The sequence below is a fragment of the Ictidomys tridecemlineatus genome, chromosome 8, assembly GCF_052094955.1.
Source record: "Ictidomys tridecemlineatus isolate mIctTri1 chromosome 8, mIctTri1.hap1, whole genome shotgun sequence".
NCBI classification, from domain to species: Eukaryota; Metazoa; Chordata; class Mammalia; order Rodentia; family Sciuridae; genus Ictidomys; species Ictidomys tridecemlineatus.
The window spans coordinates 3,260,684-3,277,709 of NC_135484.1; the positions used below are offsets into that span (position 1 = coordinate 3,260,684).

General features: G+C 50.5%; 1 protein-coding gene across 10 annotated transcripts in view; it reads left to right on the plus strand.

The window, feature by feature from the left end:
• Window positions 1-17,026, plus strand: part of Pde10a (phosphodiesterase 10A) — a 508,658-nt gene that overhangs the window by 236,352 nt on the left and 255,280 nt on the right. For 2 of the 10 annotated variants that reach the window (XR_013424690.1, XR_013424691.1), the window contains exon 1: window positions 4,806-6,049. The exons of 3 other annotated variants lie outside the window; for them this stretch is intronic. Coding sequence is in view for 3 of the 7 variants with exons in the window: in XM_078018762.1 (XP_077874888.1) it covers window positions 5,170-6,049 (880 nt within the window). In the remaining 4 variants the exon portion in view is untranslated. Of the gene's footprint in view, window positions 1-4,805; window positions 6,050-12,672; window positions 13,077-17,026 lie in introns of those variants that run through there. 5 more of the 10 variants (XM_078018762.1, XM_013356933.4, XM_078018763.1 and 2 more) reach the window with 5 other exon arrangements.

The following is a 17,026-nucleotide window of genomic DNA, read 5'->3' on the forward strand; positions in this document are numbered from 1 at the left end:
TTGAAGCATCACACTATAACTCATGGGGACAGACTCCAGGGCCACTTGGGCACCCCTGCTGAACCTGCATGCTCCCTGGTACATAAGGTGTTCACAGGAATCACAGTTGACATTTTGTAGGTTTTGGTTGCAATCCATCAAGGAGCCAATGGTCTGCCTCTAATGCCCCCGCCCACCATGTTCCCTTCCTACTCAATACCTTAAACTGGACTTGGAGCTCTCTGAAAGAAATGTTTTCTTTCCTTTAGGCTTATTATTAAGTTTTTGAGGTATAATTTTGTCACATTGGTTTGAATCTCAAACAAAATTAATCCATCTGACTTATAAAGCTTGGGTGGAAGTGCTGATTGAACTGAGCTCCTGGCCCCATCCTAGTTTGCTTCTGGTTTTGAGAACCGAAACTCGCTTCAGCACTCTCCAAGGTGCTTTGCTGTCTCTGAATGGCGAGTATTTGAAATACAGCTCCGTGTCCCAGCCCAGCTGCATTACACATAGTGCTAACAGGGCACACAGTTATCACAAGGAGACAGTACTGAGCAACAGTACTTTTTAACACTAGTGATCTCAGAGCTGGATATTCACAGAGGTGATTTTCAGCAAAGAGTGAAATGTTTCAGTTTGACTAGTGAAAATTTCTACCTGCATCTTTTTTTAATGAAGGAATATGAAAACCTTTTTTCTGATGAAACAGATACTTGGGATGTACTTGGAATACTCATGTCTTAACAGTTGTGTATTATAAAAAAAATCTAATTGAAAATTAGATTATTAATTAAAATTAATTATTAAATAAAGACAGATATAACCTATACTGGTTTTAATTGTTTGATAACATAAAGTGAAAATAAAATTAAAATTTGGTTTATAGTTACTTTGTTTAAATTTATAAGAGTAAACTAACTGAAACTGAAAATCTAGCAATATGAATTTGTAAGCGTAACTTAATTGAAGTTGAAGATCTAGGAGTGTGAGTAGTAGCTGAGTTGTTTTTATTGCCTTTGGTCTGTTTTTAAGACTGTCCATTCAAGGTGTTGACTCTAATTAAATTTTTTTTTTACTAGAAATATAATAGACTTCTTTTTGTCTTTTTAGGCTTGACTATGACGATACTGTAAGCATGCATCCCTCAATTTAGTCAAGATTTATTAGTGTCAGCAGTAATAGAGATTTGTGATCAGTTGGCATGCAGGTGACAGGTAGGACAGCAATTATTGAGTGCTGGTTGTGTGCTGCCCTTTATTAAATGTTGAGGATGGTAATACGCCTGATGTCATGTTGTTTAAAACTGGATCATCAATGTAAATCATGTATGCATTAACTCTCTTTTGAAAAGATCCAATGTAGCCTGTTAACAGATGCAGATAGAATACTTAAGTTCCAGGAGTACAGACAACAAAGCTATGATGAATTAGCTTGAGAAACTCAGAACCAACAGGGAAGGATTTAGTGGACTTGGGAGGTCATGAATAGATACCTGAAAGCTGAGCTGCATTTTGCATGCATGATACTGAATCCTGAGAAGGCAGAGTTTGCATGATCACACCTGCATGACATACAAAATGATACTTTACCACCTATTAAATTGAACAGCCTGAACAATAAGCCCCTTGGTTATGAGTTATTTTGCTATGTGTTTTAAGTAAATCACAAAAACTAAAGTCAAGGAAAAAAGAAAATGCCCTTTTATCAGACCTTACCCATTAAGTAGGTTAATTAACATTTAATTAACCTTTTTATATTATAAACACAAATCATTATCATCTTCAAAAAAGAACAGGGTTTTCAAGAATCACTGATGTAAAATTTACAGCTATAAGCATAAGCATTAATTTCATATGTTGCAAATTAAAACCAGTTAAATGCTTATAAATTTACAAAAATATAAAATATTAACCACATAAGTTATGAACTATTATAGTTAGGTTGTTGAGTACAATGCATGGTTATTAGAAATTTTATATTTTTTTTGAAGAATATCATCATTCAAAGATTCTTAGGCTCTAACTTGGGCTGTGTTAATGTCTTTTTATAAGCATATAATTCAAAGAAGGAAAGTATCATCTCTATCTTACAGAAAACTTTAGACATAAAATACCAAAAGCAACATAAAATTAACTTTATTTTAAAATTACAATATGTGGAAGAAAGTTTACAAAACTTAAATATACTTGCCCTTGCCTAGGTGCACTGATGTAAGGCTTCATTTTAAACATGAAACTCATTCCTGATCATTTTCCTTGGCAAAGGGCACAGACAAATTCTTCACATTCTTTTAAAATGTTGAGTTACCAGATATGGTCATCATCAGGCTTGACAATTTTGCTCGTTACCTTAATTCTTTTAGATTTTATGCCTTGCAATTACGTCTAGCATTTCCTCATCTGGGAGTTAGGAAAATAATTTCCTTTAGGAGAGCATTGCAACAGTTTGGATTTCCACCATCTCTCTTCCTTTGCTTCTAGCAATTATAGTCATGGCTAAATTGTACAATAATCTGATGACAGTTGACATATAAGGGTAGTGTTAACTTCAGGTGGACTGTCAGAGTGCAGTGTTCACTCAGTTATGGGCCATAAAAAGTCTGGAGTAACAAGTGTTCAGTGACACAGTCTGCTCCCTTTTCTGATATATCACTAGAGAAACTGAAAGGGAAGAAAAAAAATCCTCAAGAAACACATTCTCCATGTGTAGCAACACCTGAGCCCCAGTGACACGCCTCTCTGTGGGTTTGTAATTCCCATCTATAACTAAAGGATACTTCTTGAAGAAAGGCTTAAATGAACCAACAAGGACACCCCTGTTCATCAGGAAGACCCTAGATCAAAATGTAATTGCTGATCTTTAAACTTCTCCTTAATTGGTCCCTTTTCCGTTGTCATGGTTTGTGATTTTTTACTCTATCCAGGAAATGTTTCTCTTCCAGCAAGCCAACTGGAGAAAAGAAGGATAAAACGTGGAAAGAAGGTCGCTTCTGGAAAAGGGTTAAAGAGCACTCTCTCGGGAGTTTGCGTCCTGATTTAACAAAGACTCACAGAATAAATACTTGGAATTACCACCCCTCCCCCTAAGCCGGCAAAGTGGCTTGCATTCAAGTCAAATGTAATTTCTTTTTTTAAAAAAACTGGAAATCGCTTCAATAACTCCAAAAAATTGCAACTGGTAAACCTTAAAAGGCAAGGAGAAATGTTATGCCTGTAAAGGAACGAACAATAAACATTACGAAGAGAAACTCATCTTCCCTAAATATGTGGAAGCCCTTTTCTGCGCGAGTGTCCAGTCCCCAACCTGCTCAAACTGCGATTTGAAGCGAAGTAACAAATGTCGGGTCTGAGCGACGGGAGAAGCTGTGAGCCGGGAGGCTGCGCGGAGATCAGGCGGCATTGCTCCAACTTATCTAGTTTTTATATTGGTGGGAAAAACAAAGAAACAAACAAAAGCAAAAGCACCACACCCCCAGTCCCTAAGGTAAGAGTTGCCGAATCATTTTCTTGGTTAGCAAATTTAGGAGTTTCGACCTGAGAGTGTCCGGATTGGCGCCCCTTTACACGTAACACGCAGCGTCGGTCCAGGAATCACCCAGCCGCTGGTATTGGCACCAAGTCCCTGGGGTCCACCCTCTTGGTTTGGTGCGAATGCAAATATGCCCTTGACACTGTTGGGGGTTTGAATGGGAGTCGGGAAAAGCACTGACAAGGGAGGAGTCTGCAGCCCAGTTCGAAATAAAAAGCACGCAAAACTGGAGAGAAGAAAGTGTGCGGGGCGAGAAAGAGGTAGGGGCGGGAAGCCAGTGTCGGGCCCCAGCCCTGTGTGGATAGAGCAGGTGCACAGCCGCGCAAGCCTCGCGCTCCAGTGACCGTCTTGTCCTCCGTGAAAACTGGAATGTGGCGCGCGAGCTACCCACTAGGGATGGTGACCTAGTCCGGGGTGTTCGAACAGCCCGTTCCAATTTGGGGCTGCAGGATCACCGCCTTCCACTGGGACCTGGGACCTGGCACATCGTGGTGAACCCGCCAGGAGTGCCTGCCAGAAGGCGGACACCTGCGCATCTGTGCGCTTGGGCTCTCCAACTTCTCCAAACTTGTGCAGCAACTTGTTCTGAGTGCTCATTCAGCGGCACAGCTCCCTGCAATTACAGCTGTCTGGATTCGTGGCTACAGGAGGGGAGTACAAGAAAGCCGCGGGTGATGAGGCGGCCTTCAGGGTTTGGGGCGATGATCTCACGGTTTTCAGTATTTGAGCCATAGTTTGCTCTTTCCATTCTCTGTCCCCATCGTGACAAACAGCTTGTGCACACTAAGTTCGTTTTCAAGTGGGAATCGGAGAGGGAGTGCTGGGGATGGACCGTCTTTCAAACCTTAAGTTTATTGGAAACACTGTAAGTTCATTTAAAGTACCCCCGGTCTAAGTTCCAACTCCCCTCCTGCAGGCTGTGACTGAGCAGTGCTAGTTGGAGCTGCTGGCCCGCCAACGGGAGGATTCCCTGGCTCGGAAACCAACAGCAGACATGGCCAGTCCAACATCACACAGCTGGAACGTCTGCAGGGGTGCGGGTTTAGAATCTGGAACACCGAACCCGGAGGGGACAACGCCCAGCATCAGTTCCCCCGCCCGCTAGCGGGTCCGGGGAGCACAAGGTGCTCACAGAGCAGGGGCATGTGGGGCCCTGGCGCCGTGGGGTCGTCCAGCGAGCGCGCAACGTGGGCGCGGGCGGCGGCAGCGTGGGGAGCTACTGCTCCGCCAGTGGGCGTCTTCTGCCGCCGCCGCCACCGCCGCCTCCACGGGCAGCGGCACTGCGGCGCTTTTCTCTGCTGCTTTGGGTCAGGCACCGAGGCTCAGCTGCCGGAGCGCGCACTAACCACGCCACGCCTGCAGGCAGCGTCTCCGCAGACCCTCGCCCGTGCGGGGAGGACGCCGATTGTGCGCGCCAGCCAGTAGCCAGTCGCGGTCGCCCGGGACTCGCCCCCAACCCGGGACCCCTCAGCACCCGAAGCTGAGCACGCTGTGAAGACCGGGCCGGGAGGGGCTTGGGAGACAGGCTAGGGGACCAGACGGCGCTCGGGCCGATCGGCCGAGGAGGGCAGGTCCTGCGGGGGCGGAGCCCGCCGGGTCCGGCTCGCCGCGCCCCTCCGGCCGGCGGCCTGCCCCCACGGCGGCCCGAGGAGGAGGGCCATGGCCAGCCCTGCCGAGGCTCTTGCTCCCCGCCCCCAAGCTCCGTTGCCAGAGGCTGGGGACGAGCCGAGCCCGGGCCCCGGGAAACTCCGCCCGGAACCCCGGCGCAGCGCGGCCGGCGGGGGGAGCGCGGCGGGCCCGGGCCTGGCCCCTGAGCGGCCTGGCCGCGGCTGGGCCGAACGCGCCGCGCCCCCGCGCCCGCCCCCCTCCTCGGCAGGCCGCGCCAGCCCCACGGGGGTCTCCGGCGCCCTCTCTGTGCTCGGTGCTGGTGGCTGCGGCTGGGTCGCGGCTCGTGCTCCCTTCGCGCTTGCCTTCTCCTCCCCTGTCCCCTCCTCCTCTCCATCTTCCTTTTACTTCAGGCCGCCGCCCCCCCTGCCCCCTCCCCCTTTTCTCTCCTCCTCATCTGCCTTTCACCTCCCCGTGCGTCTCCCAGGAAGGGAGGGCGCAGCGGCGGCGGCGGCTCGAGGAGGCGGCGGCGATGCTGGCGGAGGAGGAGGAGGAGGACAAGAGGCAGCTCCCTTGAGCGTCCCCCCCAGCAGTAGTCACCGCGGCGGCGGTGGCAGCGGCGGGCGGCGGCGGCTCTTCCTCTCGCCTGTGCTCCAGGGCTTGCTGCTCCCAGCCCGCGCCGGGCCCCAGCCGCCGCCGCCGCCCCGGCTTCCCCTCGGCCCGATCGCGCGCCGCGCGGGCTCCCCTGGCTTCGCGGACGCCGGCGGGGGCTACCCCGGCCCCTCGGGCGGCGGCCGAACTCCGCGGCGGCTGGGAGGCGCCAGCTTCGCTCTCGCCGCCGCGTCGCCGCTTCTCTTCGGCTCCGACATGGAAGATGGACCTTCTAATAACGCGAGCTGCTTCCGAAGGCTGACCGAGTGTTTCCTGAGCCCTAGTAAGTGCCCTAGCTCCAGGTTTCCGGTGGCTGGGGCGTTTCTCGGTCTGTGGGGGGCTGTTGGGGGGCTCGGACCTCTGGGTGTGAAGGGAGCTACTGCGGTGGGTGCGTGTGTCAGAGGTGCTTAGCGCCCAGCGGCCCTTCACGGGGCGGGGGGGGGAAGTGGTGGCCCCCCGGTGGCACGCGGGAGCGTCAGCGCAGGGGCACCGGGCTTTCCCGGGACTCGCGTGCGCGCAGGAAGGGTGATCTTGTAGGGCCGCGAGAGCAGGGCGTTTAATCGGGACTTGCCTCCTATCTTCGCCCCCAGGGCCAGGCTCCTGGCTGCACTGACCCGGCACGTATTTCATACTCTCAACTTTGTCACCGCTTAAGCTAGGTTTCTCTTTCTTGAGCCGGTGACCTCTTAACAGGAGTAAAAGCGTTTCCCTCCACTGGGGAACCGGCCCTCTGGGTTCCTGTGACTGGGGTGAGGACAGACCAGAGTCCTGGCACCCTACGTTTCCACACCCTTCTAGTGAACGTGTTGGAGAGCATGGGCCAGGGAAGTGGAAGTGGATGCCTCCCCCTACAAAGAGGACGCGCCCCCACCCAGATCGACCTAATGCAGACTCGGGTGTTAGCTGGTGTTTGGGTTGGTAATAAAAGGGAAGGACAATGGGGCGTTAGCGTGGAAGAAGAAGGCGCCTCCGGTTCCAAATCGCCCTTTCGGACTTGGTGTGGCCACTCCGTCTCGCCACCCGCGGGCGCGCGTCTGAGAGGGCGCTGGGGCAGGGGCGACAGAAGGCGTGTCACGGGGGAGGGGGACCTGATCGAGCAGAAAAGTCAAGGCAGAAAGAGCTTCGCTAGAAGCTAGGAGGCAAGCGGGAGATGTTGAGGAAACCCGCGCCGGATGCGCAAAGGAGGGAGTCGCCGCTGTCGTTGATGGAGGGCGAGCGGGGTGAGGACAGGAAAACTGGGACGGGAGGGGGCAAGGCGGGACCAGGTGGGAGCTTCCTGTGGTCCCGGAGATGCTGTCCGCGGAGCACAGGGCGACTCCGGAGTCAGCCGGCCGGGCGCGGCTCCCCGCGGCCCAGAGCGCGGCTAAGGCGCCACCGTCCACCGCGTGCGCACCCGAGCCTTTGTCTGCTCCTCGCTGGCGAACCGCGTTTCCGCGGCGCTTTCTCGGGGCAGGATCTCCTCCAGGCTGCGGTTAGGCTTCCCGCTCCCAGCTGCAGCACACTCCCTGACCTCAGCCGACCCGCGGCTCGCTGGCACTAGGGTCGAGCCCCTCCCCATGGCCGGAGCTCCTCTTGGCTTACAGCCCGCCCAGGCGCCTTTGAAGTGCAGCTGCCAAAGGCGGGCGAGCCTGTCCCGCGCGTGGCTCTTCTGTTCTCTGAAATCCCGCATTCCGATTGTGGACCAGTACGCGATAGCCTTGTGGCCTCTTAAATTTGTTTGCGGGCAATAGCTGCTGGCGGCAGATCTCTGCTTGTATTTGCAAGTTGGCTTGATTGCCCAGCAGGGCGTGGGCCCTGTACTCCCAGCTGACCTCTTAAGTCCTGTGGCTTCCCCCAGGTATCTGTTTCCACACCCAGCTTCATATGTGAGTTGAATTCGTGATCCATGGGTACTTAAAAGGGATGTGTGTCTGGGTATGAGTATGTTTATGGAGTGAGCTTGTGGCCCTCAGATGTGGTCAGCAGAGACATTTCTTACTTTATGTAAAAGACCCCACGAATTGGTCATGGATTAAAGGTGGTGTGAGAGTGTGGTACCCTGCTGTCTGTCTGGGGGGCATTGGAGTAAACCTCAGACCTGGGCTAGAATTGAATTTGCTTAGGGTCCTTTCTTGGTGCACTCCAGAATTCCTTTTTTTACAAAATAAACATCATCTTTTCTCCTATGACAAGGGATTGGGGATGGTGTTGAAGGCTGCTGTACCTTGCAGTGACAAACTCTGTTTTGGGGAAGAGGTGGGACTTAGGCTTAGGGGTATAGGTATTTGGAAGGAACACTTTTTTCTGGAGATGATGGTGTTTGTTTTTGCACGCTGCTGAGACTTCTGTCTGTCCCGGCTGGGGCTAACATGGTGATGTACATTGTGGAGCAGAATAAAGATTAGCAGCCCAAGACAGGTGCTTAAGTTGTCTCTGAGAAATCATGGGCTTTCCCTCTAGAAAGACAGAGCACCCAGAGGAGAGGGCCTTGAGAGGCATCCATTCTGTACAGAGTTCCTGCCAGGAGAAGCCAGCTGGGAAGTTACACCTGCCCCCTCTCCCTTGGAAGCAGTTTAGGGTTCAGCTAGGAACAAAAGGCTCCAGCTGTCTTATTTGGGACTTTATACTAAGATAGTAAATGTTAAGATACTTTTAAACAGGATCTGTAGGTAGAGTCTCCTCACTCAAGAATGGGAAGAGGAAAGTGATCCTACAGGGAATAGCGTCCACTGTTGGGATCTTTGGTTCTATCTGTTGTTGCTTACAAAGCTACCCTGGTTTCAATTCCTAAAGTAGTTGAAGCTTGACAGAATTTTCTAATAGTTTTCATTAAAAGTCAGCCTTTTGGAAAGAAAAATTGCCACAACCAAGAAGTCATCAGGGACCACAATTTCAGACACTGTTCTCCCATTCACTGTCACCGCTTCTGTAAATGGGCCTTTTGGAAGGAAAAATTTCTGGATACTATAAGAATGTAAATGTGCCTGAATGTCTTTGGACTTGTCTGTGTTGAGTATTTACTTCCCATTTATTTCCTTCCATCCATCCTTCCTTCCTTCCTTCCTTTCTTTTTGTGGAGAGGAGGGTACTGGTATGGGGATTGAACTCAGGGGCACTCAACCACTGAGCCACATTCCCAGCTTTGTTCTGTATTTTGTTTAGAGACAGGGTCTCACGGAGTTGCTTAGTGCCTTTGTGTTGCTGAGGCTGGCTTTGAACTCGCAATCTCCTGCCTCAGGCTCCCTAGTGGCTGGGATTACAGGTGTGTGCCACTCTGCCTGACCTACTCCCCATTTTCTTTTGATTGATCTTTTGGTCTGATAAGGCATGTACAGGCTGCTAGGTCCAATAATTGTACAAATACTTTTCATTTGTATGTCTCTTAGTTCCATTCCTATGTTTTGGCTCTGCAGTTTGGTTCACTCAGTCATTCCCTGACAAGACATTTCTTCCAAAGCTGCTGCCCCTAACCAGGATGTGGACACAGACTGAGCAGAGCCATGGACCCATCCTGGGGAAATTTGCCAACTGTGAGAAAAAGGAAGTTCCTGGAAGTGGGTTGGTGTTAATGCCCAGTGCTCCAAGAGGTCATTGGACTCTATGCCTGATGCCCTTGCTCTTTGTCTATTCCTGATTTTGTCTGATTTTCTGTCATCTGATGACCACCAACTCTTCCTCAGACATCCAATATCACACTTCGTTGCTAGGAGAGCTGCAGATTGCAATAGGAGTCCTGTCAGGTGTCCCAGAGTGAATGTCATTTTGCAGTGTGATGAGAGTGTCGGATGTAGAGCTGCAAAGTCGTGCTAGGATAGGCCAGTATATACTGTGGCCAGTCTTTGGTAACAAACACAGGCCGTCTGCACCATTGCTGTTGCCCCAAGGCCACACAGCTTGAGGAGGTGCCTGGTGAGCCTTACATGGGACATATCTTGAAAGAAACTTGGAGTCTGAGTTGAGAATATTGCTCTAAGGACACTCGGAAACCACAGATAGCCCATACAGAGAATGCAGGGAAAGCACGCGGGACAGACTTGTGAATGCACAGTGCAAAACCCTTCAGACTGCAACTGTTGTATGTTTCTCAGATATTCAAAACAAAATTATATTTGTCAAAACTGGAGTTTAAGCACACTTCACGCCCATCTCTAGCCACTCTGTTTCCTAAGACATGGGAGTTGTATGGCCAACTGGACTGGACTCAGACAAATGTCATCCTTTTTAAAGAGCAAATGTGCTTAGCCCTTAGGAGCTACACTAGGCTTGACATCAGTGTACTACTGTGGGCTCCACGAGGCTGAAGCTGTAGAAGAAAATAGAGTCCACAGTGCAGTATTAGAAGAGGGTCTAGAGCAGCCGACGGCCAACTAGCAGCCTGCTGGTGGGCCTATACAGGGTACACTGTGGGAGGGAGGTTGAGATGACAGTCGCTCCATCTGACATGCAGATACAGATGCTCTGAAGAACAGCCCAGCAAAGCCTTGAGGTCCTGCTAGGCTGAGTGTGAGTGTCCAGTGTCATTGACTCTCTGTGGAGGGTGAGCTGTTTATTGAGTAGGTTCTCAGTCCAAAGGGCAAAGTTATTTAATCTGGGCAGGATTAGTTGGGTTATTAATCATGTAATTCCATGAAAGTCCATCTTTAGTGTGGGGGGAAAGAAAAACAACCCGTACTCCTTAAAAGTGGCTGAGAAGCAGTAGAGCTATTAGAAGATGGTGTCTTCTGCTATTTCAACCTGACAAACTGGCTCTAGATCATTTTTGCACATAAACCGTTTTCTGCCCCATTAGGAGACAATGCAGTGCAGTGGGTAGTGAAGCAAATGTTTTCTTTAGTGTAAAGCAGGTGAAGCGTGGCATGTTGAGCACTTCAACAATTCATTCACTGTGGGTTCTTGTTTAAAAACAGCCCATGCAGTCTGAGAAGGGGAGAAAAAGTAATTTTCTTGTAAAAGGGATATTTTCCCTTAAAAGGAAAACAGTTGTAATCCAAAACATTTTAATTTGCTTTTAAAATGTAGACCAAACTCCTGCAGCTGATCTTTTTCCAAGTCTGCCCAAAGTAAAACTCTCAGGGACAGAAGAGCTAAGGACTTGGAGACAGGGCAGCTGGCCTCTAGGGTTCCTGTTTATCACAGCACAGGACACTTTCTGGACTCACCCTGTTGGTTTGCTGGCCTCTGCTTATTGCCCAAGCCCTCTCTCTAGAAGGCAAGCTCAGGGAGAGCCTGGGGGCAGGGTTTGTCTTTTTTGGTTATAAGTGTGACAGTGGCTGACACACATGTGGAACATATTCATATATTTTGTTGAAAATCCAACAGATTCAGACAACATGGAGCATACTGCCTGTACTGCCTGTCTTCAGAGAACCTAGACACCCATGAGCGTGCACGGAGAATGTGCTCTGCGTTGTAAGACCTGGGATTCAAAGGGGGGTGAGACAGAAGCAGCCCTTGCAAGGGGCGGTCAGCCCCAGGGGACAGCCAAGCTTCCCTTACTGTCTTTCTGAGAGAGGGCTGATAGGAGCTCTGGACGCAGAGAGAACCAGACACTCTGCCTGGCAGGCCCTGCAGGGACTGATCCAGGGAGGCTGCCCCAGGCTGGAGGGTGGAGAAGGGGAGGCCCCTGCCCTCTGGAAACCCAGGGGAGGCCTTGCAGGCTGGGAAAGGTACCTTTCACCACAGCAGGTGGGATCAAAACCTGCAGCAAGGTGGGGAAGAAGTTAGGCAGATGGAAGAAGCATTCTTTGGGGTGAGCTGAACAATTCTCTGCTGGGTGCAGTGGTGCACATCTGTAATCTTGGTGGCTTGGGAGGCTGAGGTAGGAGGATCACAAGTTCAAAGCCAGCCTCAGCAACTTCTAAAGACCCTGTCTCAAAACAAACAAACAAACAAACAAACAAACAAGCAAACAAACAAAACAGCCCTCTGGGGACTCTTCATACCCGCATAGGAATGGCAGGAAGACCACCCTCCCTCCTGTGGGTGGGAACTGTGTGGCTGGGGCAGAGGGAGGTCTCTGTGCGGGAGCCTGAGCTCAGGCCTGGAGCAGTGAAGAAGAAGCCGGGGCGGTGAGAACAGAAACCAGAGGGGGCAGGAATGGTAACACGACGGCTGGGCAGGGTAGGTGACCCTGACTCTTCAGTTTGGGGTTGAGCTGTTGGGTGGTGTGAGGTAGGAGATGAGGGAGGGGTGGCCACACCCAGAGGAAAAAGCATCAGCAGTGGGCACCTATGTGTTCTGAGCGGTGGGAGTCTCAGCTAGGTGGCCCCTGCTTCTCGCGCTGCAGGCAGTAGCCCACGGAGCAGGCAAGCGCGGGGCCCTGGGAGCTGGGCAGTGAGTTGCAGCTGAGCATCCACTGTGGGACCTTTTCGGTGTGGCCAGTGTGCCTGTATCAGGGAGAAGATCACCTGGGGGACGCCCCTGGGCTGGAGGGGCAGGATGAAGGCCGCATTCCTGGAGCCCACCAGAAGGTGGGCATGGAGAGAAGCCGAGGTGGTGGGGGCAGAGCAGGGCTTTGTAAGTTGGGGAGAAACTTCCTCTCACCCCATGTGTAAAGCCTGCTGTGGGAGGGTCTGAGCTCGTGGTGCTGTGTGACTGATGCTCTCAGAGGCTGATCCTGGCTGTCTCTGGTGACTCCTGTAGGGACTGTTGTGGACATAGCACGAGAAGCCACGGCGGTGGTCAAGCCAAGAGATGACAAAGGTGACTTGGACTGAGGTTTGAGGCCAGAAATGAAATGCAGTGAGAGGCAGCAGGTGGATTGGTCACGTGGAGGAAGGGGGGACTCCAGAGTGGGATCACAGCGGGTCGCGGGTGGAGCTGCCCCTGGGCGGGAGGCCTGCAGCAGCAGCACGGGGCGGGGCTGGGATCAGGCTCCCTTTGGCAGCGGCATCCTGGAGTGCCTACGCCACAGCGTGCTGGAGACGCCAGGAAGGCTGCTGGACCTTTTGGGAATTAGAGCCAGCGAGTGTGTAGATAGGTCATGTGAACTCTGAGCAGGTTCTGAGGGAAACACCTGCGCTGGTTGTTGAGCAGTGCCTTGGTTCGAGCAGTGGAACTGTTCCACAGAAGTTTGACGGGTGAAAGTGGTGACCCTTGGAGACTGTGAATTGCCACCACTGAGGCAGTCGCTGAAGCCACAGTAGGGGTGCAAATGGGAAATGAGCAGAGGGAGTGGGAAGAGGGCAGAGGACAGACGTGACGGGAAGAAAGCGCCTGGGATGATCTGAGCAGGAGCCGTCTAAACAGAGGAGGAGACATGGAGCAGAACAGTCCACGGAGCTCAAGGGAGGAACTTCAGGATGGAAGAGAGCAGGTGCCCCAGAGACCAGGTGAGTCCAGCATCTAGCGCATGCCATCAGCGGCTGAGCTGGCAAGATGATGGAAGCCGGCTTCCGTGGGGCGAGAGTTGGTGGCCATGAACTAGGGCAGATTTCATCCGGAGGGAAGAAAAGCTGGGAGCTGGCCTCAGAGCTGCCAGCCGGTGAGCACTGGCTACCCCCTGGGGAGGCTTCACTTGAGAAGGTTCATTTGCTCAAGAAAAGGAAGCTGAAGAAGTAGGCGAGAGCGGATGGAACAGCCCCTTAAAGAAGCCAGGAGGAGTGAGGTGCTGTGCACCCCCAAGAGCTTAGTGGAGACTGTCCCCCGAGGTAACTGGGGAGAGTGGTGTGGATGCTGATACCCTGTTATTAGTGGGCCGGGGTGGGCACCAAGTCCGCAGTGCCTCAGCAGACACTTTCTGCCCCTTTCCCTTGAGGCCAGCACCCTGGTCGTCTGAGAGCTGGCCGTGCAGGAGCAGGAGGCAGGCACAGAGAGGCTTGCAGTGGGGGTTTTGGGGGGTGGGAGGGGTGGGCTAGTGACCCCCAATTACATCAAACACACAAACTCTCTGCATTTGAAGAATAGAAGGAGCCAAAAAGACATGCTTTGAAGCTCTCAGATCCACGTCCTGGTGAAGAGTGACCAGCAGGATGACCCTGGAGAGGTGTCTCGAGGAGGAAGGGTTTTGGTTTGTGGAGTGATGAGAGGATGATTGCAGAGGGAAGAGAGGAGCTGGGCAGACACAGAGGATTTGGGACAGGTGAACTGGGATGGCCGTGTGGCCCAGGCTCTGGACTACAGTGAAAGGGGCAGGACACAGAGGGTCTGGCAGTCAGGCACCAGGGTCTGTCTTCCTGGGAAGGTTGTGCCATGCTTTATGCAGAGGGAAGGGGTAGGCGCCAAAGGCACGTGATGCACCGATGTCTGTTGCCTACAGTGCCTTACTTACTGTCTCCTTGGTGGCAGTAAATGTCATGAGACCTGTCCCTTACTTTTAAGGAGTTTCTGTCTGATGAGGGGTCCAGGCAGGTCAAGGTGACAAGGGTATGTCTTGAGGCTTGACCTTGGGTAGAGGAGTGCATAATTGGGACAGGCACATCTTGGTGGCACCCCACTGCCCAGAGGGTGCTGCCAGGTCCTGAACGTGTCCCTGGTCCCACCTCTCGTTTTCCTCAGTGTGTTTCATGCACCACCCTGCCTGAGGTTGGTGAACTTCTGCCCCAGGTCACTCTGTCTCTGCTGACGGGAGCCTTCTCTGGCTGGGTGGGCAGCTGCCTGTCCTGTCCCCTGGAATCCCAGCCTTCTCTGAGGCTTCCTGGTCCTCTCACATGCTGCAGTGTCACCTGGTACTGCCAGCTGTCCACTCGGTGTCTTTCCCCCGCTAGCCTGTGTGTGTGCCTTGAGGGCAGGAGAGGGTTTTGTTCAGCTTCTGAATCACAGTACCTAGCACACTGCCACCGCAAGAAGTCCAGTGAAGGAATACGGAAGATGTCTAAGTGGCGGAATATGAGTGAAATGGTCCTTTAAAATATTCATTTTCTTAAAAGGAAAGAAATAATGAAACAATGTGATGGTAGGATTTTGCTGGCATAACTTGAAACTTCATTTGGTTCATTATTTTTTTTCATGTAGTCTAAATACACCCTTTGGCACTAGTGCCTGGGCTTCTGCGTCACTGGGAACACAGTACTTCACACGCAGTGAGGTCAGCAGGGAGCCACCGGAGCCCAGGGAAGGAGGGAGGTGTGTGCTGGGCTTTGGTGGAGCGTCAGCTTTCTTTCCTGAGGCCACGAGAAGAAACTGTGACTTGGATGAAAACATTTGCTTCATAGCAGGGAGCAGTTTGCTTGTAAAGTGCTAGAATAATGCTTATAGATTATATATAAAAATGCAAGCATGTTTAATTTTATTTTTGCTACCGGGGATTGAACTCAGGGGCACTCAACCACTGAGCCACACCCCGGGGCCTATTTTATTTATAGACAGGGTCTCATTGAGTTGCTTAGCTCCTTGCTGTTGCTGAGGCTGACATTGAACTCAAGATTCTCCTGTCTCCGCCTCTGGAGCCACTGGGATTATAGGTGTGTGCTACTGTGCTTGACAAAAAATGCAAGCGTATTTGGCTTTCTTAAAAAAATATTTTTCATTGCAGATAGATACAGTACCTTTATTTATTTATTTTTATGCGGTGCTGAGGATTGAACTCAGTGCCTCACATGTACTTGGCTAGCAGAGGCTCTGCCTCTGAGCTATAACCCAGTCCGTATTTGACTTTTTATAGTGAGCAAGTATGGTGTAAGAATCAGTTTTGCATAAAGAAAAATTTCCTTCACTGAAAAGAGGAGCAGGTAACTTGCAGAACTGCAGGCTGGGGTCGGGTGCAGCGGGTGCAGAGGGGGAGAGAGCAGCAATGCTTGTGTGGAAGGCAGGCAGTGCTTATTCGTCTGTAATGCAGTTTTTATGCTTTTGCAATGTTGTTTTAGCAGATTTTAGAAAGAAAACTAAAATGACGTCTGAAAGGGCCCGATGGTATGGTTCCCTGGATCTGGGAAATGTGTACTTTCAGATGTTGTTTTTGTCCCGGGATCAGAAGTTCACTTTCAGAAACATTTGTGTCTAGTCAGTCATCATGTCTTTTTGGGATAATACTCTGCTTCTTGTGATTAAGACGTCATTTAGTTTTTTAAGGCAGATGAAAACCTCAGCAATTCCAACAGTGTGGTGCTGGCAGGTGAATGGATAGTGGACAGCCGGAAAGCAGACTCACATAGGAGTCCAGGATACTGTGAAAGGGTCATCTCGGGTGCAAGGAGGAAAGGAAGATGGTGGAGAAGACTATTTGGTAAAGAGTGGGCATCTGACCAAAAAAAGAAAAAAAAAAAAACCATAAAATGGGATCCTTCTGCTGTATCCAGGATACATTTCAAATGGATCATATATTTAAATATAATAAAAGGAAACCATAAAAAGAAAAAAAAGGAAATTCCTTTCCAGCCTTGGAATGGGAAACACCTTTTTAAATGTGACTCAAAATCCAAGGTAATCTACATTAAGGGAACAAAACAACACATCTTCACATGGCCTTAGACAGGACCAGGGAGGTCCAGAGCAATTCTGGAGAGCGCCAGGCAGTGGCTCCGCTGCCTTTCTGGCCCTCTCTCCATTCCTGAGGTGTTTGAAGCTCAAGCAGCATCAAATTGCTAGCGGTTCTTGAAACTTGGAGAAAACATGTTCTGCTCCTATCACAGCAGAGTACTGACCCTCTCAATATAGAAGAGCTCCCAGAAATTGTTAAGAAAGACAGCACCCACGGGTAGTCCAAGAATGTGAGCAGAGTGCATGGAAAAAGAGAAGTAAATGACTCTTTCAGAAAATAAGAAGATGTGCCACTTTATTTCTGATAAGATAAATGTGGTTTTAAATAACACTATTTAACCTTTTTCACCTGCCAGGTTTATACAATTAGTAAACTTTGAAACCCACAGTTGGTAACTCCAGGAAGAGGCAAGCACTCCTGTGTTCCCTGGGGGAGTATCGAGGGATACACCCCTTGAAGAGGGCAGTTTGGCAGTATTGATCATTATGAAAAATGCATGTATGCATTGAACCAATAATTTTACATCTGGGAATATATACTCACACAAAGGCAAAATGACTTAACAAGGTATCAAATAGTGCATTATCGTTTGAAGGAGAACATCCAAAACAATCTATAGTCTATCAGGCTTGGCCTGGTTGAGTAACATTTCAACAGTAAAAATGAATACACCAAAGATGCATTTGTACACTAAAAACACAGGGTGTAACACCCACACATACTGAACTCACACACATACATACACACACACACACACACACACACACACTTTTGTGTTAGAAAGGACAATAAATGCACAAAGAAACTAGGAAGACACACAAGAAACTCTTAATGACCCTGGGTAGTGTAGGGTGCCAGAGGAGG